The sequence below is a fragment of the Liolophura sinensis genome, chromosome 4 (genome assembly GCF_032854445.1).
Source record: "Liolophura sinensis isolate JHLJ2023 chromosome 4, CUHK_Ljap_v2, whole genome shotgun sequence".
NCBI lineage: Eukaryota > Metazoa > Mollusca > Polyplacophora > Chitonida > Chitonidae > Liolophura > Liolophura sinensis.
Window position 1 is genome coordinate 24,944,253 of NC_088298.1, and position 26,743 is coordinate 24,970,995.

Consider the following 26,743-nt stretch of genomic DNA (forward strand, 5'->3'; position numbering starts at 1 on the left):
ATTATAGTGGGTGGAAAGCTGGCAGAGCACATGAGAATTGTGGTCATTGCAGCTATTCATGAAAACATCATTGACTACGAGCATGTTAGGTCAAAATAGAGAAAAATCAACCAGATTGTAATCAGAAAGAAATCTGTATAATTTTTCAGCATCATAAGTTAATCTCCCCAATGAGACAATCATAAAGTGCAACAAATCATCTGAGAATTGAACGAAGTGAAATAGTTCCCCAACATCTTGATAAAAGTTTTCATCAACAAAGTATTTGTCCGAAATTGAAAAAAATGAACTCTGATTGGCTGCCTGGTGATATGACTTACATGAGCCAATTGGCAGCATCAACACAAAAGCATCTGGGGTAGATGTACATGCAAACAAAATCCAGAAATGACCAGCCAGAACATCCGTAACAAGACATGCCATATCCAACACTTCAGCTTATACATGTCCATGTATACATAACAAACGGTTAAAATTTCTAAACAGAAAAACAAAAGAAAAAAAAAAAACCCTCCACTTGCATTTACAACAAAGACAATATACAATTCTCTATAGCACTTTCTTAAGGCATTTTCTTACAAAGAAATTTAACGTAAATGCTATGCACAAAAGCAATCATTCAAAAAAAAATAAAATAAGTCATAAAAAAGAAGACACCTGATTTACTTGTTCAAACATTTACCAATATGCTAAATATTATTCTATGCTTTTCGGATTTTAAAAACATTTGAACATAACCAATTGGACTAGTGCGTTACTATTGAAATGCAACATCTTGATTGTACACCCACTGTACATTTCAGTAATATATTTATGCATTAATAAAAGTTTCTCCCGTAACTATTTGTTCATTATTAAGACAGAGATTTTCACGGTTGAGATCTTTTATGAATGTCCAGTTCTCAATGCGTATATCATCACAAATCAATTATTATACTGCAATTCTTCAACCTTTTCGCAAGATGCTTATTTAACATGGACGAGTGGTTATTCTTTGTTTAAAACCTTTTTAAACACCCTACATTGACTCCAATCATGCACACTTTGGTCAACTGTAAACACTTCACACTGATTTCAATTGTGCAATTACTGTAACTGTGAATACTTTGGTTGAATGTAACCACTATACCTTTGTACTCATTGTGAACACTTTGGTTGAATGCAATCAGCATGCCTTTGCAAACACTGTGAACACTTTGGTTGAATGTTACCATTATGCCTTTTCAAACACTGTGAAAACTTTGGTTGAATGCAACCAGCATGCCTTTGCAAACACTGTGAACACTTTGGTTGAATGTAACCACTATGCCTTTGCACCCATTGTGAACACTTTGATTGAATGTAACCAGCATGCCTTTGCAAACACTGTGAACACTTTGGTTGAATGTTACCATTATGCCTTTGCAAACACTGTGAAAACTTTGGTTGAATGCAACCAGCATGCCTTTACAAACACTGTGAACACTTTGGTTGAATGCAACCACTATGCCTTTGCACCCATTGTGAACACTTTGATTGAATGTAACCAGCATGCCTTTGCAAACACTGTGAACACTTTGGTTGAATGCAACCACTATGCCTTTGCACCCATTGTGAACACTTTGATTGAATGTAACCAGCATGCCTTTGCAAACACTGTGAACACTTTGGTTGAATGTTACCATTATGCCTTTGCAAACACTGTGAAAACTTTGGTTGAATGCAACCAGCATGCCTTTGCAAACACTGTGAACACTTTGGTTGAATGTAACCACTGTGCCTTTGTACCCATTGTGAACACTTTGATTGAATGTAACCACTGTGCCTTTGTACCCATTGGTTTAACATACTTTGGTTTAACATACTTTGGTTTAACATTTAACAAATCGATTCCAAATACCTTGGTTAAACGGAAACACAATGGCACAAATTGGCAACAATGTTAACCCAATGCAATGACACAAATTGTGAACACTGGCAACAACACTATAGTTTAATATGAGTTTTGGAAGCTAAGCTCTTCGAATCAAAAGACTATCTTCAAGCGCTTTCCATATGAATCAAATTGAAATCTTGTCAATGCTATGAATAATAAATACCCTGAATAATAATAAAGTGCTGACTTTACTCGTGTGTCATTCCTCTTACCTAAAAATAAATGTTACCGTACTGGTTATTCAACAACTATAATACTGGGATGTTTTGTAGTGCAAGTGTCTTAATAGAAATTTACACATGTGCAAACTTTTACTACCCATTCAACTAGCAACACAGATGGTGTTTTTGGAACACACTGGTTGTGTATCTCAATAGAAATTTATGCATGTTAACTTTATTTCCCACTCAACAAGTACAAGGACGGTGTTTTTGGTAAACATATTCAGTGCAAGCATCTCAACAGAAATTTACACATGTGCAAACTTTACCTCCCATTCAACAAGCAACATGGATGGTGTTTTTGGTGGAAACTTTTACTGCATGTACGTAAATAGAAATGTTCAAACTATACTTTTCGTTCAACATGCAGTACAGCGATGGTGTTTTGGGTGAAAACTTGTAGATTAAGCATCTTGGAGATGAGAATAGCATGTTAAAGTTTACTTAGCAACCCAACGTTTCTTTAAGTCCTAAAAGACGAACACTGTATGCAGCAAGATGTATTTACAGTACACCTAATTATCATAAAATATAACACTTTAATGAAGGATTGGTTGTTATTACCTTTTGTCTAAATAAATAAAAAATTGAATACAACAGTTATTCCACTAATAAAGTTTACAGTAACTAAGTTAGTTTAAAGAAAAGAAAATTCTCAAACGTGATGGTACTCAAATTTTTAATATTTAAAGTTTCTGTTAATTGCATTCATGATTTTGCCAAAAAAAAAAATGTATAACAAATCTAGTAACTCAAGCAGGCACAGTATCAGCACAAAGAGATGGTTGTCAACATGTTTTGTCAACAAACTTGTCATGTTACATGAATTAGTGACAATCTTGCCTTAAAGGAGAATTTCTACCTTTTTTCTACCTTTGGAGCTTTAAAGGATTTAGACAATGTTTGGTTTTCGTTCTATCATGCTGTTTAGGATGTGTTCTAACACAGAAAAGTGCAAAATAAGCTTTTCAATGTTTTTTTTTTTTGCCATGAAGCATCAGAACAGCTTTAAACTAGTTTTTCTAAGGCCCCAGAAATCAGTCCAGAAATGTAGTCTGTAGTTATGATGTTGGTGGTGATAGCTGTCAAAACAACCCTGTTGGGGATAAGAGTCACTGTTGGGGATAGGAGTCAGAATGGTGGCCACTGAGATGACTCAGCGTTTCCCATAGGTTCATTTGATCATTTGTAGCCACTGACAGAAAATAAGAGTAAAATATAGAGGAAAACAGAGAATATGCCTCAAAAACTGACAAGACAAAATTTCTCCTTTTTTCGGCATAACTTTACCTCCTTTACAACCACAATCTCTGCATTAAATGATACAAAATTACAAATAAATAAATCGCCTTGGTATGGGGGACAGTAGGCAATGGTTTTTCATTTTCAACATACTGACAATTATTTGACAGTCTTATCTTCATTTAACTTCAGATCACATTTATAAATGAGCTTGAACATGTTTTCCAAGAACTGACAAAACAGACTGGTCAAAATAGTATAAAGAGAGAGAAAAACAACTGCTATCTGTATTTTAGGGTATATGTAGGTATTAGATCAAAGATGTACATTTACATATAAGTACATTGTACACTTTGTTCAGGCAGATTCCTACAATATTTCAAGGCAGACATTTTTTGGTATTTATTACTCAAAAACATCACTAGTACCATTTCTAGTATATGTACCTAAAATGCATTCTATGATCTATGCATAGCAATTTTTGCTAATCAATATTCATCAACAATGGTTCCCATAGTAACAATAACCACTTTGTCAATAACAACAAAATCTGTTTACAAAAGATCTTACAATTTACCAAAGTAATGCAAAAAGTTCACTTGGTGCACAAATTTGGTCTTGCTAAAGTGTACATGTTTACATAATAGGAACAGATAACAAGCTGAATAAATATGTCTTAAATCATCATTATAAGCATTGCATAAATTCTTACTTAACATGTCAGACTACACCCTGAACGAATAGACCAATAACAAAAGTACAATAAACTGCTATGCTAGTAAAACACTGAAAGCTACATGTATTATAGCGATACTTAACAAATTTTTTAATTTACATGTATTTTATTATTTATTTCACCGGTGTTATAACTTATTATTATTTTTGACTATATTATATGTCACTTAATTCCAACTCTTCATTTCATTGTTTGTTTTTTTGTGTTTTATATCACACTTAGGAATAATTCATTTTCCTTTCTTCTTGTGTTTTTTTCATGTAGGCCTGTGGTGAGAGAGGAAACCTGTCAGAACTTTACGAAAAGCAGTTAAAACTGAGCAAACCAGTCAGACCCATACAGAAAACCAGCCAAAACTGAGAAAACCAGTCAAAGCCCTACAGAAAACCGGTTAGAACTGAGAAAACCAGTCACAACACTGATGAATTCAGACAGAACCAAACAGAAATCAGACTGAGCCCTATAGTCAGGTCAGAGCTCTGCAGAAACCAGCCCGAAACCTTCAGAAACCAGTCAGAAACCAGCCTGAAACCTTCAGAAACAAGCCAGAAACCTTCAGAAACAAGCCAACTTAATCAAAATTAAAATCAAGAATATTAACTTCCTACAAGAACATAACAGATCATTTCGTCTTTTCATATGTTCAACATTATCTTCAATGTTTTTTCTTTCTCTGTGATCAACATAATTTTCCTTACAAAAAATTTCATTCACCAGGATTACCAAAATGATATAAAATATTTCCACAAATGAACAATTCACCCCTTGTTTTTCACACCTTTTCAGAACAAATCACCGGGTTGTGAAATTATCATACCACACAAACTATTACACTTGATCAGAGAGCCTTGAAACATACACAGACAGATCCATTTCTGTTGTTGTTGTAGTTTTTAAGTTGTTGTTGCTGGTGTCAGAAGTGGTACAATGAATATTCATCAATACCGGTCATGACCAATTAGGACACGTGGTAGGCATGGTATGATGCATACCACAGTTCTCCAGAGTGCTTCAGGGTCCTAAAGAAAAAACAACAAACACAAAATATTACAAAACTTGTAAAAACAAAAAAGGTTAGCATTCAAAAGTGGAAACAGAAGTCCTGGCACTCACTCAGTACCGGATTTTGTCAAACTCATTTTCTTGCTGAAAAGGCTGGTAAATATATCAGACCTTCAAGTGACAGTCATATTTAAGTAAATATGTGTTGTATTTATGAACAAAAGTATTATTTCTCTTCATGTGTTAACTGTTTGTTGTTGTTGTAAAATTCGTCAGATAAATCACTGGCCAACACTTCATGAATTTGTGTAGTTGTCAAGGATCATTTCTGGTTCGGCGTGACTAAGGACAGGTTAGTTGATTATGGCGATCACTCAGTTGACATTGATTTATGCTAGGAAAGAGTTAATGTGCATGTGAAGATGCGGTGAATGTGGCTTAACATCAAACTGACATATTAGAAGCAGTTATTCCGCGTAACTCTCACAACGGTGGTGTTAGTCAACACAGAGAGTTAAATTCCACAACTATTGTTCTGGCTAATAAGGCACCAGTATTAAGTGTGAATGTGTTTCACATATTTTAAAAACTCATGTAGAAGAAATGAACAGAAGTCACCTAAATGCAGGTAAAAGTGTAGGAAGAAAGAGAAAACATCAACACACCTCAGTACGAAGTTTTTTTTTCTGAGTGAAACAATGTTTTTGTTTTTTTGTATCAATAAAATGTCTTACCGTACAATGTCGACAAATGCCCCTGACAACGTCTTTACTTGGTAATCTATTCCGTGTTTCTGGCAGACAGATTTTACCAGAGGCTGGATTTTATACAAGTTGTGACGGGGCATGGTGGGAAACAAGCTGTGAAGGGAAGAAAAAACAGACACATTCAAATATGTTTGCATAAAACCAGATGTGGAGAATTACCTCTCTAAGAATGGAAATGAGCTTTCATTTGGTAGTTTGTTTCCAAACAGCTCATCTGTTTCATTTCTCTACTGAAAGCAAATCTTCAGCTCAAGACAAACCTGTAAAATACTGAGATCATGAATTTTGGAATTTATGGTAACTGATATGTACGCAGCCCTCGATGTAACATCCCCCTCGTGTTATTGCTCTCTACGTGTGCAGAACCTGAGCCCAATATCTGCATTCCTTTTTAAGACACCACCTCTAACATTTTGCTTAACCCTCCTTTCCCTGAGATTGGGTGCGGATGCTCAGGGTGTGACAGAAACCTTGTAAAGTATCATAGCTGGCACTCTTATTCAAGTAGGCAGAGGGAATTGCAAGAGTTGCTTCCCTTTGTACAGAGGGCGAGGGAACCTCCATTATAAATGGAGGCATGTGACTATGGGGATAGGGTTTCCTGGGCTTTATCCTTTCAGTCTTGGTCACGCTTGAATAAATCTACTAAATCCGAACTTCTGCTTAGGCTGGGCATGGCGTGGCTTTGACTACCTTTAACACCAGCCAATGAGAATCGATTAATGGTATCCTTTAAGAACAGACTTACTGATGCTCAATCTGGAAATTTAAATGGCCAGTAAACCAATCATTGAAGAAGGACTTCTCAATGTTACAGGTGGCATGCATCTGAAGTTTGAGCCAGGGTTTAGCACTGTCATGATCAATCTCCATGGGGATGTGATTAGCCTGGCTCACCCACGTGAACCAGTGACTCTCCAAACACCTGCGGAAAAAAAAAAGAAATTTTTAATGGTGCTTAACAGTATGTTCAAGAATATTTCACCTAAATGAGACAGCACAACACCAACATTCAACAGCCACATGATAAATCGCACGACTTGATTTATTTGATTGGTGTTTTACGCAGGTTGCTAGCAGGCCTTCCCACAGATGGCTGGAGAGGAAGCCAGCAAGGCACACTACTTCATGCCATACAAAAATCGCTGAGAGTTGCATTCAACCCCAAAATGCACTTGGGTCAAGGGCATCATTGTTACATCTATCCAGCGCTTTTACCACATCAGTTCCTGGCAAAAACAACAGGCCAATTCGGCCAATTCATATCCCCCCATAAATATGCCAATATTATGCTGTATCAATCTACTTGATGAAATTAATCTGAGACTACAAAATGAATCCCCGTGATATATCTCATCAAAATCAATACAGTATTTGAAGTTATTTCACAAAACCAACAACCAATCTGGCATGTCAGGATAGCAAAATTCATTAAATATGCAAAGCTTACACATGTGTACAGGAATTGAGATTGTTTCCAAATGTTTTTTGAGGATAAAAATCAGATTGTACAGATGTGCTTGCTTTGTGTTCAAGTGACTACAAATATGTCTGGGAATACACGACTCTCAGTATCAACAAAAAATTATCCCCTTTTAAATATTTGGCTCTAAAAATTCATAATTGTATGAAAATTCAGTACTCTGAAGTAATTTACCTCATCAGGAAGTAGTACACTATAACTCCCTTCAAACCAAGAAGAGGGTAGTAAAGGTAGATAAATTTGACAAAAAAAGTCATCATCCAGAAAAGGTCCTGTGAAAATAATAGAAAAACAGAAATAGTTGTTTAATGAAACTGGAATGTTATTTGATTTCTGTATATGTTTATGAAATCGTGAAAATCACCTGTTACCAGAAAATTAGAAATCTTTTCTGGTGCATATATGTTACCTGAAGACCTGCCGAAATCTCACTGAAGCTGACCTACTATTTAAATCAAAAGACAAACTCGATTTGATTGAATTGCATCGAACACCAAACTCAAGAATGTTTCACTAACATGTATACATGGTTAATAATGGTGATCAAGTTTATTGGTGGAGTAAACCAACGATGCTCGAAGCAACACAGAATGAATTGCCTTAGCATCCTTAGTTACCTGATAAACCTCTGCATCCGAACAACCGAGACAGCTGGATTCAATTAGCGACTTCATCGGTCAAACACCTCAAACTCACCGCGAACCAGTGCTCTTCTTGTCTTAGCTAGCCAGGGCCGTAAAACTGAATAGATAACTACAGCCAACCGATCTGATACACCCGCTTTGATTGGAGAGGTCATATCTTAGTACCAATCAGATTCTTCTTTCAAATTCACAAATAAGTAACAGAGTGAACAGACAACCAAGGTATCCCAAATTAATAGTCATCATATAGCAGGCTTCAGCAGCCCTCCACAAAGGGAAGCAACTCTTGTCACTCCAGCAGTGTTCTGCCCAGCTATATGAGCACATTAGCTCTAACTATCCATTGTCAACGATGTACTGGATGTGCCAGGAAGAAAAACCATAACCCTCATAAATATCCAATTATTCAGAATGTTTTCAAATGTAGGAGTCCTATACTTTACACAGTTTGATAGATATTAGACACCTTTCCTACAAAAATTCATCCTCATAGGTGGATAAGTATTCAAAAAGGAACAAATCCAAAAGTATGACATGTACGCATCCCAGACACTTGATGTCACTCATTCCAACATCGTTCATTTCAGGCATCCACTTCTAAATTTATTGCTGTTTTACAGTAAACGATCTAAAGTTTCGCTCTGGGACTCTGAAAGTGTCTCCCAGTATTCATTGCAATGATTGTGGTTCTCACTGCCTTGGTGCTACGGGAGAGCATCAGGGGTGGTCAGGGTGATTTTACTGACTTGGTGCTACGGGAGAGCATCAGGGATGGTCAGGGTGATTTTACTGACTTGGTGCTACGGGAAAGCATCCGGGGTGGTCAGGGTGATTATACTGACTTGGTGCTACGGGAGAGCATCAGGGATGGTCAGGGTGATTATACTGACTTGGTGCTACGGGAGAGCATCAGGGATGGTCAGGGTGATTATACTGACTTGGTGCTGCGGGAGAGCATCAGGGATGGTCAGGGTGATTATACTGACTTGGTGCTGCGGGAGAGCATCAGGGATGGTCAGGGTGATTTTACTGACTTGGTGCTGCGGGAGAGCATCAGGGATGGTCAGGGTGATTATACTGACTTGGTGCTACGAGAGAGCATCAGGGATGGTCAGGGTGATTATACTGACTTGGTGCTGCGGGAGAGCATCAGGGATGGTCAGGGTGATTATACTGACTTGGTGCTGCGGGAGAGCATCAGGGATGGTCAGGGTGATTATACTGACTTGGTGCTACGAGAGAGCATCAGGGATGGTCAGGGTGATTATACTGACTTGGTGCTGCAGGAGAGCATCAGGGATGGTCAGGGTGATTATACTGACTTGGTGCTGCGGGAGAGCATCAGGGGTGGTCAGGGTGATTATACTGACTTGGTGCTGCGGGAGAGCATCAGGGGTGGTCAGGGTGATTATACTGACTTGGTGCTGCGGGAGAGCATCAGGGGTGGTCAGGGTGATTATACTGACTTGGTGCTGCGGGAGAGCATCAGGGGTGGTCAGGGTGATTATACTGACTTGGTGCTGCGGGAGAGCATCAGGGGTGGTCAGGGTGATTATACTGACTTGGTGCTGCGGGAGAGCATCAGGGATGGTCAGGGTGATTATACTGACTTGGTGCTGCGGGAGAGCATCAGGGAGTGGTCAGGGTGATTATACTGACTTGGTGCTGCGGGAGAGCATCAGGGATGGTCAGGGTGATTATACTGACTTGGTGCTGCGGGAGAGCATCAGGGAGTGGTCAGGGTGATTATACTGACTTGGTGCTGCAGGAGAGCATCAGGGATGGTCAGGGTGATTATACTGACTTGGTGCTGCGGGAGAGCATCAGGGATGGTCAGGGTGGCTGAGCAGTTAATTGATGCTCCTACCACCAACAGTTCATGTTTCCCCAGTTTCAATCCTAATAATTTTAGCACATGCACTTCGCAAAAGGTCGATTCTTTTATTATCGTTGTTTTGTGATACGCAGGAATTTGGAAGAAATTTCGGTGGAGATTAAGGGTGACTACCCAGTACCTTTACGTATGTGGAGTGTCATGTCAAATATTCATTTTTAAACTGCAGGGCTCTCCGTATTTATTTAGCACACGGCAAATCCATACTTGCAAGCTAGGCCTAGCAGACGAGATGACGAACTGTCACACTGCAATCGGAGTGACACCTACACGCGTCCGTTTGCACTGCTGCAGCTAAACATTTCTTGTTCATTCTGGCGTAATTGGAAAGACTGTCAACTTCCATCCATAATTTGTTAAGATGAATACCTAATTTACTGAATATTTAACTGAGTCCTCTCAGATGAAACAAATGGAAAAAAATAGTGAATGTAAGAGTTATAGACAGCTTTCTTGTCCCAGTAGTTACGAGATTTGCTTCCCTTTGTAAAGGGCCTGTTAACTCCATTCTAACAGTTTACTCACACTCCAAGCTCTCCGGGTTATGATGTGTCTGATCAACATGAACTGGAAGTACACCGGAAACAGCAGTGGTGGGCCGACTGTGAAACAGAAAGTAAAAGTGACTGAGTCCTGGTCAATCTGCACTGTTTTCATGTTACTCTCCATAAAATGTGATGACTGCACAGCACTTGAGTAGTACTGGGCCACAGACATCTAATAAAATGTTGCTTTATTATTATTTTTTTTTTGTTACCAAGATTCCAGAACACAATTATATCATTTCCTTTTTTTTAATCTCAATAATAAAATCATTTAAAGAAATATAGCCTTTATTTCATCCCAAACTGACAAAGTAGAGCCCTACAGGAATACAAAACAACAACAGCACAATATAAAGGGAGGTCACTCCACTGTTGTAATGTCCCAAGTTGTGAGTTGCTTAAACCTGTTGGCTCAAAGAGAAAGTATTGTGTTTCACCTAAAGTTTAGCATGTTTGAAGTGACACATTTTGTAGGATTCTTACTGATTCATTCACTGTCACAGAACAGTTCCACGGGCTAATGGGCACGGGGTGGAACCACCGCTGAAGGGCACCTCATTGTTGAATATTTCGATTCTCATGCAGTTTTAAGGGTCTCGGTTCCTACGGTTGACCTCCACCCGAAGTGCACACCACAACAGGTACCTAGCCCGAAAATTCAGTCTAAGGATGGCTTGTATTTACTGATATGTGCAGAATGCCATATCGGATGACATGTGCATCTGATCATCACATTGTATCATAGCTACCCCAGGCCATCATTAAAAATGCTCGGTCGGAATTTTTTTTTTTTTTTGAAGTAAATTAAAAGTAATTCCCGGCCTGCATAATCTGAATGCTAACTGAATTATCACGAATCCAATTTTCGTCACCTGCTTTAGGGCATACATTCCCAATTTTAAATGCTCTTTAAAAACTTTGTTGTTTTCATAACCAAGTTCTTTCACACTGATGTCAAATATTCCTTCTTGATTCTGGATCCAACATTAAATTTGAGTAAATTTAGAAACTTTAAACCTAAACCGTTTTTTTTTTTTTTAAAGCAAAGGCAACGGCAGCATTTGGTAATCAGATGCTGAAAAGGGCTGGATTAGGCCGTGAGTTCTAAACAAAGAGTTTTTGTGAAGTTTGATGAATTTCTTACCTGAAAAAAGTGTCATTGAATGGCCTTCATGTGCCTCTGAATATACATTTTAGCCTACCAAATGTTTGGTGAAATACAACAAGTAAAACTCACTTAAGAAGAAGTACTTGTGCTGCAGGTTATAGGGCATGGTCTGCTTCTTCTCTTTGGCTTTCTGAAAGAGGGAGAAAACATGGTGATGCATCACTCTCATAATAATTAGACTGCCTCTTCAAAATCGACTGAGTGACTGCTTGGGGCTTCATGTCGTACTCAACAATTTTTCAATCATATGATGACGACAGAGTCCTTTAGAATGCATGTAATGTGCTTCCTTGTTGCAGCATGGATTTCCACGCTCTTTCACCTAGTGCGACTCCACTGAGACGACTTCCCAAAGGCAAGCAACCCCGTGCGAGCCATTATACCGCTACGGGTCGAGCAGTATTATAATAAGCAGTATTATCCCCTTAATGATGAACGCCAAGTGAAGAACTTACAAATTCCTGTTTTCATGCCTTAGATGTGACCTGAACCAGGACTGACCTTGGATCGACCACCCTAAAAGTGGGCGCTCTACCTTCAAAATCGGGGGCCTCCGTGGCTCAGTCGGTTAAAGCGCTAGCGCAGCGTAATGACCCAGGAGTCTCTCACCAATGCGGTCGCTGTGAGTTCAAGTCCAGCTCATGCTGGCGGCCGTACGTGAGAAGGTCTGCCAGCAACCTGCGGATGGTCGTGGGTTTCCACCCACCATAATGCTGGCCGCCGTCGTATAAGTGAAATATTCTTGAGTACGGCGTAAAACACCAATCAAAAAAAAAAAAAAAAAAAATCTACCTTCAAAATTGAAATCAATGCATTAAAAGTATGGTTTTTTAGGGAATAGTCACACTAAATTACCTCCTGTTTTACCTTTGCCAGATATACTTTTATTTATTTATTTATTCTGGACAACCCCTGGACCGCACACAGCCCCTGGACCACACACAGCCCCTGGACCGCGCACAGCCCCTGGACCGCACACAGCCCCTGGACCACGCACAGCCCATGGACAACACACAGCCCCTGGACTGCGCACAGCCCCTGAACCACGCACAGCCCCTGGACCGCACGCAGTCCCTGGATCACACACAGCCCGTGGATCACACACAGCCCGTGGATCGCACACAGCCCGTGGACCGCACACAGTCCCTGGACCGCACACAGTCCCTGGATCACACGCAGTCCCTTGACCACACGCAGTCCCTGGATCACACGCAGTCCCTGGATCACACACAGTCCCTGGATCACACACAGTCCCTGGACCACACACAGTCCCTGGATCACACACAGCCCGTGGATCACACACAGCCCGTGGACCGCACACAGTCCCTGGACCGCACACAGTCCCTGGACCTCACACAGTCCCTGGACCGCACACAGTCCCTTGACCACAAAGGTATTCTCTACACGGTCCCTGGACAAAACACAGTCCCTGGGCCACACACAGTGCCTTGACCACACAGTCCCTGGACCACAAAGGTATTCTCTACACAGTCCCTGGACCACACACAGTCCCTGGACCACAAAGGTATTCTCGGTCTCTAGACTGTACACAGTCCATTGGTACATATTTACAGGCACATGCCCTACATCACCCCCGAAATTCGTTCATGACAATCTTGCCCACTTTTTTCCAATTCTGAGACTTCTCTTCAGTTTAGAAAGGTGTTTTGAGGTTTGCTTGGATCATGGGATGATATTCTGCTGGAAGATTGAAGCTTCAGCACCAAAAATAATACTTTGTGGCATTTATTTGCCTATAAAAATGCACTTTTGTAGATGAAATTTTAGGTCATTTAGTTCATATCTCATTAGAGGCCACAGAGGCCATCATTTGGGAATTGACAGCATGTGTTTTGCAACTTTGTTGTCTATACGTTACATAGGATTCCAGGAGTACCCTCCAGTCAAACTGACTGAGGGGCAGAAGAAAAAAGAAAATCACATCCTAATTTCAGTAAGATCAGTAAGATCAGTAAGATCACAACAGACTATTGTCCACTCACCTCTACTGGCATCACATCTCCAACCACAAACAATTTGTCAATACGGACATCAGGGTCCTTGTCCATCTGCAACAACAACATTAACACATTAAACACGTCTCCGATTTTGGTTCATTTAGTTTATTAAACTAAAGCACGCCACTCTTAAGTTCCGGAGCATGTGATAGGCTACCTCATGCCACTTTGGGGACAAGTTCCAGAGCACGTCATAGGCTACCTCCTGCCACTTTGGGCAGAAGTTCCAGAGCGCGTCATAGGCTACCTCCTGCCACTTTGGGGAGAAGTTCCAAAGCGCGTCACAGGCTACCTCGTGCCACTTTGGGGACAAGTTCTAGAGCGCATCAAAGGATACCTCGTGCGCCTTTGAGAACAAGTTCCAGAGCGTGTTATAGGCTACTTCGTGCCACTTTGGGGACAAGTTCTAGAGCGTGTTACAGGCTACCTCGTTCCACTTTGAGGACAAGTTCCAGAGCGCGTTACAGTCTACCTCGTGCCACTTTGAGGACAAGTTCCAGAGCGCGTTACAGGCTACCTCGTTCCACTTTGAGAACAAGTTCCAGAGCGCGTTACAGGCTACCTCGTTCCACTTTGAGGACAAGTTCCAGAGCGCGTTATAGGCTACCTCATTCTACTTTGAGGACAAGGTCCAGAGCGTGTTACAGGTTACCTCCTGCCACTTTGAGGACAAGTTCCAGAGCGCGTTACAGGCTACCTCGTTCCACTTTGAGAACAAGTTCCAGAGCGCGTTATAGGCTACCTCATGCACCTTGGGGGCAAGTTCCAAAGCGCGTTACAGGCTACCTCGTGCCACTTTGAGGAATAGTTCCAGAGCGCATTACAGGCTACCTCATGCCACTTTGAGGACAAGGTCCAGAGCGTGTTACAGTCTACCTCGTGCCACTTTGAGGACAAGTTCCAGAGCGTGTTACAGGCTACCTTGTTCCACTTTGAGGACAAGTTCCAGAGCGCGTTATAGGTTACCTCATGCGCCTTGGGGGCAAGTTCCAAAGCGCGTTACAGGCTACCTCGTGCCACTTTGAGGACAAGTTCCAGAGCGTGTTACAGGCTACCTCATGCCACTTTGAGGACAAGGTCCAGAGCGTGTTACAGTCTACCTCGTGCCACTTTGAGGACAAGTTCCAGAGCGTGTTACAGGCTACCTTGTTCCACTTTGAGGACAAGTTCCAGAGCGCGTTATAGGTTACCTCATGCGCCTTGGGGGCAAGTTCCAAAGCGCGTTACAGGCTACCTCGTGCCACTTTGAGGACAAGTTCCAGAGCGTGTTACAGGCTACCTCGTGCCACTTTGAGGACAAGTTCCAGAGCGTGTTACAGGCTACCTTGTGCCACTTTGAGGACAAGTTCCAGAGCACGTTATAGGCTACCTCGCACTATAATGAAATGATTCTGGTATCCAGTACTTAGGGCTACAGTCTAACTTACCTGCAGGTTATGATTTTGACATTAAACGCAGTTTTATGGATGCAAAATGCATGTTGTCAAATGCCTTCTTATTGTTAGTTCACTATAAATGCATGAGCTTTTTTGTTACCTATGGATTCAACTGGTCACAAATTTCCATGTACAGACCACAAACATCTCGGGACCATTCCTACTGGTCATATTACACGAAGCTAGCCTTGTATGGCGTAATCACAGTCCTGAGCTGATCTGCAGAACTCGGAGCATGTTAGCCATTTCCACAAGCTGAATTCAAGTAATGTTGTTTTATCCACTTTATTTTTAAATGTTTTTAAATAAAAATAGCTATAATGCATTTATAGCTATTTTTATGAACGTACTAGAAGTAACTTGAAGGCAATGTATGTACTTCAAAAATGAGCAAAAAAAGTTCTCTAAAATAAGCCTAAATCAAAAGCAATTTGAACAACTCAGGCATGGAGTTTCCGACTTACCACATTTGGTTTTGCATGATGCTGATAGTGCATATGGTTCCACCATTGTCTGGATGCGCCCTGAAAGCAAACAAAAGAATTACTCCTGTTGTCTACCTGTGTTCATGTCAAGGAAAAGCCATGAAATTTGAGATCCTCCTAGAACAGGTGTCATGTGGTTCAAATCTACCTGTGTTCATGTCGAGGAAAAGCCATGAAATTTGAGATCCTCCTAGAACAGGTGTCATGTGGTTCAAATCTACCTGTGTCCATGTCGAGGAAAAGCCATGAAATTTGAGATCCTCCTAGAACAGGTGTCATGTGATTCAAATCTACCTGTGTTCATGTCGAGGAAAAGCCATGAAATTTGAGATCCTCCTAGAACAGGTGTCATGTGATTCAAATCTACCTGTGTTCATGTCAAGGAAAAGCCATGAAATTTGAGATCCTCCTAGAACAGGTGTCATGTGATTCAAATCTACCTGTGTTCATGTCAAGGAAAAGCCATGAAATTTGAGATCCTCCTAGAACAGGTGTCATGTGATTCAAATCTACCTGTGTTCATGTCAAGGAAAAGCCATGAAATTTGAGATCCTCCTAGAACAGGTGTCATGTGATTCAAATCTACCTGTGTTCATGTCAAGGAAAAGCCATGAAATTTGAGATCCTCCTAGAACAGGTGTCATGTGATTCAAATCTACCTGTGTTCATGTCAAGGAAAAGCCATGAAATTTGAGATCCTCCTAGAACAGGTGTCATGTGATTCAAATCTACCTGTGTTCATGTCAAGGAAAAGCCATGAAATTTGAGATCCTCCTAGAACAGGTGTCATGTGGTTCAAATTATCAACTATTCAAAATGTCGGGACATTTAAATTACACAAATGCATGGAGTACTAGGCACCCAGCCTAAGGTGTATATGAAAACATACAAGATACACTTACACATACACTTACAACAGGCAAAAAGAAGAAATTTCACAAAAAACACCTGAGAAAAATTTACCTTGATGAATCCCATGACGAAGTCATGAAAACGATGATCCCAGAAAGAGGACTTGCAGACTGAGAGGTGGCCAAAGTCATGCTGTAACCAGCCAGTTTGGGCCTGCCAGAATTTCATTAAAAAAGTTATTTCATATTCATTTAAAGACAAAAATGCTAAATGTGAATACCCATAATATGTGATGATATGCCCTCAATATCTGCTGTTTTAATGTCTTTTCACCAAATATCCCAGTCAAATATCTGTAAATGTAAGCTACCTTTAACACAATTTGTTCAATTCAAGAATGAGATCCTTTGTTTCTGCAGACATTCCATTGCGTTTGCAATCCTACAAATCAACAGCACAAAATCCTCTCCCTAACCCAAAGCTTTACCAGACACAAATTTTCACCTCCTGGATTTGAGCTCCCGTCCCCTCTGCTTACCTGAACTGTGGAGTAGCACAGCAGAGAGATTGTCCAGGGGATCCACCCTGTGCCGTACCAGTGCATGACCAAGTAGGCCATTGCCTCCAAGGCCAATATATGACCAAGGTGGAAGAAGTAGAACCAAAAATTTGGTTTGAACAAGTTCTGAAAAATAGAAAATATTAAAGTATGGTGAGGTTTAACTAAAACCAAAACACATCAGACTGTTTTGACAATTTTATACATTGTGGTATTTATAAGCTTTTGGCGTGTTTTTTTTCCTGAACATGGCAGAGGTTGTGACCAACAGCTAAAGAACACCACCGAGCACAAAACTGTCAAAATACTGTAAATCACATAAAGTTTAGCCGATGAATAAGCATATCCCATGATTCCTTGAGTCTAGTTGTGATTTTTGGTAATTGGACACAGATGGGGGTCAGTGGGGGTCTGAGGTGTGTGTTTGCAGGATTGTACAGACCTGTGACAAGACCAATAAACATGCTTACACTTCACTGAACATGCTACTGATAGCTCTGGAAAATCACTACACAGCTACTGTTAGAATGCAGAGCTCAGTATGGTTTGCCTAGTGACGAATAGGTATCTAGTCTAAAGTAAATAAATACCCATGTGCATTGTAAAAGCTAAATTACAAGTATAAATACGAGACTTTACTGCTCCAGCTTTACAGGATTGCAGTTGTTTTATCAGAACTCAAGATAACACCTTACCAGCTAACAACAGCGTTCATTGCATGGAAATTTGGGGGGAGGAGCTACATGTGTGAATTATTGAGTATTCAGATACAAATGGCAGAGTTGTATTGATATCAAGGCTAATCCCAACCTTTCCCACAGCTCTGGGTATAGTCTTGAAAGTTTCAACAGTAACTTCAGGAGGCCCGTCAATCACAACAGAGACCCTATCTGACAACCTGATGTGTTAGCAATTGTTTTTAGTTCTACTCACAGTAAATGTGTTAGGCATGTTGTGTAAACCACTGAAATACACGACTACATGGCTTTACTGAAATGGTTTAGTGGGAAAGTCCAAAGCAGATTCACAAAAATTACTGTACATGGATTTCACTGGGCACATGGCTGCATGTAAATTAATGGATCTCCGTCTGCTAGTCTAGATTTGGTGGGAGACTTTACGCTCCAAGAGGCGTGTCAATGAAAATGCATCTCATTGGCCAGTGTTGAAATGGGTAAGGTGTCAGTTACCTGTAGACATTAACGTGTGTGTGACTCTTGAGTTCTCAGTCCAGTTGCATGGCAATCGGCTGTCAAAACGATGCAAGGACGTGGTTAGAACAGATGACATATCTAGTTTCGGAAACTTTACCGAAATGTGTTTTCTGTGTTCAACTGAAGGTACCCGATTTGACAAGGCGGGAAAATAGAATACTTCTGAAATGGGAGGAGAGTTTTGACTGAAATGAAATAACGTGCATGAAACATGGCAAATTCCACTGCTATTTTACGAGGGCTTGACGACTTTGAAGTTACCATTCAGACCTGTTTCTCTGAAATGCCTTTGTATAATGCCTTTGTATACCGATTTGTTAAATTTATTTATGGGGCCGTGAATGGAAAACACCAATCCCCGGATAAATGCGATTATCGGGGGACCTCCATAAAACCAAAGCAATTAAGCATTTGCCCATTCAACTGAGGCCAGCAAATGTAACCCACAAATTTATCCTGTCAACCTGAGAAATAATAATTCAAGTAGCCTGTTTAGCGTGGACATTTTTGGAATATATAGGTTTGTTGCAATTGTCGCTTGATACTTTATTCACTCTAATTCATGAGTAAAAGGTGTGACTAGTGGAGAAATCTGTAAGTCGAAGTACTACTACTGTAGTTGACGCCTATCCAGTGCAGATTAGCATCCTAAGACTTCATGATGTGTAATGGAGGGAGGGAGGGGGGGTGGGGGTCAAATACATGTATCTCATGTGTTATGTCCCCTCAGACAGTGGAGAAGAACGGGTCAAAAAAAAAAAATTTTTTTTTTCCCACGACTGACTGACCCAACTTTGAGAACAATGGCTTGTTACGCGCCACCAACGACGTTTCAATGAGAGTCCAGATGGACTAGTGGGTGTATAATCACCCTTTTCTCAGTCCACGCCTGGGGAGTCTACCCCGTGTGGCAAGGGCCAGCAACCAGACCATCACTGGGGGTTACAGCTGAGGGCTGATCTCCTGTCATCTCCTCCGGCAACTCAAATAGGCTAAACTTTATAGCCAGTAATTTTCGGCTAAACTTGCTGTGATTTACGGTACATAGAAAACAAACTGATGTCAAATTTTTTAACATGTAAATCTGAAAATATTCATTTGGGTTGAGTCCTGTGCCTAACTCCAGACAACTGCTCGTTTTTCCCTCTAGGCCCATGAGGAATACCTTAACACCTTGATGAGATTCTGGTTGAACTTCAATAAAGCACTGTTCAGGGCAAATTTTGACAAAACTTTGCAAATCAATCTTTCATAACTTTTCTCAGAAATCAAATGGTCATATATCACTAAAATGTACATGTCTTGTACCAAAAAATTCATGACATATACAGTTGAGAAGTTGGTGAAAGTGAAATCTCTTTACTGCACTGATCCAGACAGTTGCATTATGAACTCACCATTTTCTCGGCAGTTGCTCTAACTTCCCTGAAATCTTTGTCCATGTCCCTCACAACGTACTCCCCTTTGCGGAGATCCCCTTTGTAGATGGGTGTTAGGTACTTCTTCACATTGCCGAGGTCATTGTGGAATGCTCGGAAGGCATCCTGACAACAAAGCCACATCACAAAACATTCACTTCCACTTTTTCGCATCTTTTTAGACACCTTCATCACGTTTCATCACGCGAACAACAATTGGAAATATGCTTCAGTGTTATTAATATGTAACACAGAGGTCAATTTTTCAGTTCTTGTATTTTTGTTTGAAACTGACTGATAATAATAGCAAAGAATACAAACCTTTCATAAAATATAAAGCAAAAGATAAGCCATTCGTCATGAAATTCATAAATCAAGCTATGCCCTATAGGAGCACAGACATGGCAGAACCCTTTAGCTTGGTTTTACAGTACGATAGGGCAGTAGACTAATTCTTACAGAATGATAGGGCAGCAGACAAGAATTCTTACAGTACGATAGCGCAGTAGGAAAGAATTCTTACAGTACGATAACGCAGTAGACAAGAATTCTTACAGTACGATAGGGCAGCAGACAAGAATTCTTACAGAACGATAGCGCAGTAGACAAGAATTCTTACAGTATGATAGGGCAGCAGACAAGAATTCTTACAGTAAGATAGCGCAGTAGGAAAGAATTCTTACAGTACGATAACACAGTAGACAATAATTCTTACAGTGCGATAGTGCAGTAGACAAGAATTCTTACAGTGCGATAGTGCAGTAGACAAGAATTCTTACAGTACGATAGCGCAGTAGACAAGAATTCTTACAGTATGATAGCGCAGTAGGGAAGAATTCTTACAGTACGATAGCGCAGTAGACAAGAATTCTTACAGTGCAATAACGCAGTAGACAAGAATTCTTACAGTGCAATAGCGCAGTAGACAATAATTCTTACAGTACAATAACGCAGTAGGCAAGAATTCTTACAGAACGATAGGGCAGTAGACAAGAATTCTTACAGTGCAATAGCGCAGTAGACAATAATTCTTACAGTACAATAGGGCAGCAGACAAGAATTCTTACAGTATGATAGGGCAGCAGACAAGAATTCTTACAGTATGATAGGGCAGCAGACAAGAATTCTTACAGTATGATAACGCAGTAGACAAGAATTCTTACAGTACGATAGGGCAGTAGACAAGAATTCTTACAGTATGATAGCGCAGTAGAAAAGAATTCTTACAGTACGATAGCGCAGTGCAATAGTGCAGTAGACAATAATTCTTACAGTACAATAGGGCAGCAGACAAGAATTCTTACAGTGCAATAGCGCAGTAGACAATAATTCTTACAGTACAATAGGGCAGCAGACAAGAATTCTTACAGTACGATAGCGCAGTGCAATAGTGCAGTAGACAATAATTCTTACAGTACAATAGGCAGCAGACAAGAATTCTTACAGTGCAATAGCGCAGTAGACAATAATTCTTACTGTACAATAGGGCAGCAGACAAGAATTCTTACAGTATGATAGGGCAGCAGACAAGAATTCTTACAGTATGATAACGCAGTAGACAAGAATTCTTACAGTACGATAGGGCAGTAGACAAGAATTCTTACAGTATGATAGCGCAGTAGGAAAGAATTCTTACAGTACGATAGCGCAGTGCAATAGTGCAGTAGACAAGAATTCTTACAGTGCGACAGCGCAGTAGACAAAAATTCTTAAAGTATGATAGCGCAGTAGACAAGAATTCTTACAGTGCAATAGTGCAGTAGACAAGAATTCTTACAGTGCAATAGCGCAGTAGACAAGAATTCTTACAGTGCGATAGCGCAGTAGACAAGAATTCTTACAGTGCAATAGTGCAGTGCAATAGTGCAGTAGACAAGAATTCTTACAGTACGATAGGGCAGTAGACAAGAATTCTTACAGTGCAATAGTGCAGTAGACAAGAATTCTTACAGTGCGATAGCGCAGCAGACAAGAATTCTTACAGTACGATAGGGCAGTAGACAAGAATTCTTACAGTGCAATAGTGCAGTAGACAAGAATTCTTACAGTGTGATAGCGCAGTAGACAAGAATTCTTACAGTATGATACCGCAGTAGGAAAGAATTCTTACAGTACGATAGCGCAGTGCAATAGTGCAGTAGACAAGAATTCTTACAGTATGATAACGCAGTAGACAAGAATTCTTACAGTACGATAGGGCAGTAGACAAGAATTCTTACAGTATGATAGCGCAGTAGGAAAGAATTCTTACAGTACGATAGCGCAGTGCAATAGTGCAGTAGACAAGAATTCTTACAGTATGATAACGCAGTAGACAAGAATTCTTACAGTACGATAGGGCAGTAGACAAGAATTCTTACAGTATGATAGCGCAGTGCAATAGTGCAGTAGACAAGAATTCTTACAGTGCGACAGCGCAGTAGACAAAAATTCTTAAAGTATGATAGCGCAGTAGACAAGAATTCTTACAGTGCAATAGTGCAGTAGACAAGAATTCTTACAGTGCGATAGTGCAGTAGACAAGAATTCTTACAGTGCAATAGCGCAGTAGACAAGAATTCTTACAGTGCAATAGCGCAGTAGACAAGAATTCTTACAGTGCAATAGTGCAGTGCAATAGCGCAGTAGACAATAATTCTTACAGTACGATAGGGCAGTAGACAATAATTCTTACAGTGCAATAGTGCAGTAGACAAGAATTCTTACAGTGCGATAGCGCAGTAGACAAGAATTCTTGCAGTACGACAGCGCAGTGCAATAGCTCAGTAGACAAGAATTCTTACAATGCGATGGTGCAGTAGACAATAATTCTTACATTACGATAGGGCAGTAGACAATAATTCTTACAGTGCGATAGTGCAGTAGACAATAATTCTTACAGTGCAATAGCGCAGTAGACAAGAATTCTTACAGAACGATAATGCAGTAGACAAGAATTCTTACAGTATGATAGGGCAGTAGACAAGAATTCTTACAGTATGATAGGGCAGTAGACAAGAATTCTTACAGTATGATAGGGCAGTAGACAAGAATTCTTACAGTATGATAGCGCAGTAGGAAAGAATTCTTACAGTACGATAACGCAGTAGGCAAGAATTCTTACAGTATGATAGGGCAGCAGACAAGAATTCTTACAGTATGATAGTGCAGTAGACAGTATAATAGGGCAGTAGACAAGAATTCTTACAGTATAATAGGGCAGTAGACAAGAATTCTTACAGTATGATAGCGCAGTAGGGAAGAATTCTTACAGTACGATAGCGCAGCAGACAAAAATTCTTACAATACGATAGCGCAGCAGACAAGAATTCTTACAGTGCGATAGCGCAGTAGACAAAAATTCTAACAGTACGATAGCGCAGTAGACAAAAATTCTTACAATACGATAGCGCAGTAGACAAGAATTCTTACAGTATGATAGCGCAGTAGACAAGAATTCTTACAGTACGATAGCTCAGTAGACAAGAATTCTTACAGTATGATAGCGCAGTAGACAAGAATTCGTACAGTGCGATAGCACAGTAGACAAAAATTCTTACAGTATGATAGCGCAGCAGACAAGAATTCTTACAGTATGATAGCGCAGTAGACAAGAATTCTTACAGTGCGATAGCACAGTAGACAAGACAAGCACATGGTCAGAATTCTTACAGTGGCATCTTGTCCAGCAAAATGGCTGATGACCCGACTTCCTCCGGGATGACGCCTGGACCAGTTAGTTATGTCATAGACCTTCCCCTCGATCACGAGCCACTTGTCATCGTGCTTGTTATGAGCAATGACATCTTCCCAGGTAAACGTATCATTGGACGGTGGTATTCCCATCGTGTGGCCGGCTCTGATCGTAACCTGTCAACATAGTGAAGAGGGCTAGATGAGAGCAAGCAGTCTGGAGACAACTGATAGTGCAGACTAATAATACATCGTTACAAGTTCTTATTTAGGAAGAGCAATAGAAATGAATGAGTGTAATGTACATTGTTCAGCCATTACACTCATTCATGCACGTCCATGTACAGTACATTGTTCAGCCATTGCACTCATTCATGCACGTCCATGTACTGTACATTGTTCAGCCATTACACTCATTCATGCATGTCCACGTACTATACATTGTGCAGCCATTACACTCATTCGTGCATGTCTGCGTACTGTACACTGTTCAGCCATTACACTCATTCATGCACCTCCATGTACTGTACATTGTTCAGCCATTACACTCATTCATGCACCTCCACGTACTGAACAATGTTCAGCCATTACGCTCATTCGTGCACGTCCATGTACAGTACAGTGTTCAGCCATTACACTCATTCATGCATGTCCAAGTACCGAACGTTGTTCAGCCATTACTCATTCATGCATGTCCATGTACTGTACACTGTTCAGCCATTACACTCATTCATGCATGTCCAAGTATCGAACGTTGTTCAGCCATTACTCATTCATGCATGTCCAAATACTATACATTGTGCAGCCATTACACTCATTCGTGCATGTGCACGTACTGTACACTGTTCAGCCATTACACTCATTCATGCACGTCCATGTACAGTACATTATTCAGCCATTACACTCATTCGTGTATGGCCATGTACTGCACATTGTTCAGCCATTACACTCATTCAAGCACATCCATGTACAGTACATTGTTCAGCCATTATACTCATTCATGCATGTCCACGTACTGTACATTGTTCAGCCATTACACTCATTCGTGTATGTCCATGTACTGTACATTGTTCAGCCATTACACTCATTCATGCATGTCCATGTACAGTACATTGTTCAGCCCACACCCTCATTCATTGCACGACCATGTACATTACTTTGTTCAGCCCACACCCTCATTCATGCACCTCCACTTACCGAACACTGTTCAGCTATTACACTCTTTCATGCATGTCCATGTACAGTACATTGTTCAGCCCACACCCTCATTCATGCATGTCCATGTACATTGTTCAGCCATTATGGTAACTCAGTCATACAAGTACATGTGCCTAAATCTGCAAACTGCACACTGGCCTGAAAATAAGTTTTAAGCCCCTTTATAGCTGGTCTTTGAGAAAAGCTAGGCTAACACATGACAGCAACCTCAGCTTAAAAATTCCCTACAAAATTTACAATATTATTTACATACATGTACATGGCAGGTTTGTCCTTTCCCCAACAGCTGACCCTCAAAATGCATGTACTATCTGGTACAAAACTTGATCCTTGTCCTGAACACTGCATTTTAACATGCAGGCTTGGAATCATGCAGAGAAAATTGATGACATACCTTGTAAAAATGTCTGAAATTTAGCCTGAAAAAGGCAGTGGTACATGCACAGGTAGTGGGATATATGCGCATGTACTGTATGCATGCGCAGTCACTGTACACATACCCAGGCACTGTATACATGCGCAGGCACTGTATACATTCGCAGGCACTGTATACATGCGCAGGCATTGCATACATTCGCAGCACTGCATACTGCGCAGGCATTGCATACATGAGCAGGCACCACATACATGCACAGGTACTGTATACATTGCGCACGGTATACATGCGCAGGCACTGTATACATGTGCAGGCACTGTATACATGCGCAGACACTGTATACATGTGCAGGCACTGCATACATGCGCAGGCACGGCATACATGCGCAGACACTGCATACATGAGCAGCACCACATACATGCGCAGGTACGGTATACATGCGCAGGCACTGTATACATGCGCAGGCACGGTATACATGTGCAGGCACTGCATACATGCGCAGGCACTGCATACATGCGCAGGCACTGCATACATGTGCAGGCACTGCATACATGCACAGGCACTGCATACATGCGCAGGCCCTGTATAAATGCGCAGGTGCGCAGGCACTGCATACATGCGCAGGCACTGTATACATGCGCAGGCACTGCATACATGCGCAGGCACTGTAAATATGGCATAATACATGTACGCACATACATACCTGTGTGTACATTTAGGATATTCGGACAAAACTGGATCAAGTCAAACTAACTAATCAACCAATCAATGAACGGAAATTAAAAAAATATACATGTACATACATCACTTTCAGAAACTCCTGGAGCCTCACTGTACAACAAATCAAAGTTCAGTTCATCCAGAGGAGAAGACCTAATATCCATCTTAATAAACACCATGTTGTCCCGCCTACTGCACTGACTGACCAGACAGATGTAATGGTGCATGAAGGGACTAGTTTAAGCCTGTGTTAGTGGACAGGGGCCAGTGTAAGGCCACAGGTAAAAATGTATTTGTTTTGATTCCCTAAGCTGGGGTCTTCGTGGCTCAGTTGGTTAGCTCGCTAGCGCAGCGTAATGACCCATGAGTCCCTCACCAATGCAGATGCTGTACAGCGATCGTATAAGTGAAATATTCTTGAGTACGGCGTAAAACACCAATCAAAAAAAGAAACTGATTCCCTAAGCAGGCTTGTCACAAACTTGACGGCTGGACATGATCCAACCATTCTTAGTTTTTAGTTGCTCTGAGCCAATCATCAGCACACTCTTTAGTCATGTGACCTTTGTTATATCCAGGATCACCGGAGTCAGAATAAGAATTTGTCATGTTTGATACACTTTGTTACAAAGTTACACTTCAGCAATACTAACCTTTGTTATATCCAGGATCACTGGAGTCAGAATAAGAATTTGTCAGGTTTGATACACTTTGTTACAAAGTTACACTTCAGCAATACTAACCTTTGTTATATCCAGGATCACCGGAGTCAGAATAAGAATTTGTCATGTTTGATACACTTTGTTACAAAGTTACACTTCAGCAATACTAACCTTTGTTATATCCAGGATCACTGGAGTCAGAATAAGAATTTGTCAGGTTTGATACACTTTGTTACAAAGTTACACTTCAGCAATACTAACCTTTGTTATATCCAGGATCACCGGAGTCAGAATAAGAATTTGTCATGTTTGATACACTTTGTTACAAAGTTACACTTCAGCAATACTAACCTTTGTTATATCCAGGATCACTGGAGTCAGAATAAGAATTTGTCAGGTTTGATACACTTTGTTACAAAGTTACACTTCAGCAATACTAACCTTTGTTATATCCAGGATCACCGGAGTCAGAATAAGAATTTGTCATGTTTGATAC

At 40.6% G+C, this 26,743-nt stretch overlaps 1 protein-coding gene across 2 annotated transcripts; it reads right to left on the reverse strand.

Moving 5' to 3' along the window:
* LOC135464607 (acyl-CoA 6-desaturase-like) lies at nt 1–23,444 on the reverse strand. Of its 2 annotated transcripts, XR_010443669.1 has the most exons (13): nt 23,251–23,444; nt 19,579–19,725; nt 16,947–17,093; nt 16,520–16,621; nt 15,536–15,595; nt 13,621–13,686; nt 11,687–11,747; nt 10,430–10,506; nt 7,541–7,638; nt 6,632–6,808; nt 5,851–5,976; nt 4,647–5,133; nt 1–4,614 (listed from the first exon to the last, which is right to left on the reverse strand). XR_010443669.1 is itself a non-coding variant. In XM_064742052.1 (12 exons), the coding sequence occupies exons 1-12, from the start codon at nt 23,422–23,424 to the stop codon at nt 5,073–5,075; spliced, it is 1,296 nt and encodes a 431-aa protein (XP_064598122.1). In that variant the 5' UTR covers nt 23,425–23,444; the 3' UTR covers nt 4,634–5,072. The 2 variants fall into 2 exon arrangements, 1 of the variants encoding a protein (XP_064598122.1); XM_064742052.1 differs by lacking the exon at nt 1–4,614 and having other exon boundaries at nt 4,634–5,133.
* Nucleotides 23,445–26,743: the final 3,299 nt, after the last annotated feature.

What these genes read in the sequence shown, in the direction of transcription:
- LOC135464607 (XM_064742052.1), bottom strand. Translation starts at nt 23,424, where the DNA reads ATGGGAATACCACCGTCCAATGATACGTTTACCTGGGAAGATGTCATT. An exon ending in TCGTCATGGGATTCATCAAG is followed by an intron (nt 15,596 to 16,519) that starts GTAAATTTTTCT and finishes GTTTGCTTTCAG; the next exon opens with GGCGCATCCAGACAATGGTG. An exon ending in GTGTACTACTTCCTGATGAG is followed by an intron (nt 6,809 to 7,540) that starts GTAAATTACTTC and finishes TTTTTTCCGCAG; the next exon opens with GTGTTTGGAGAGTCACTGGT.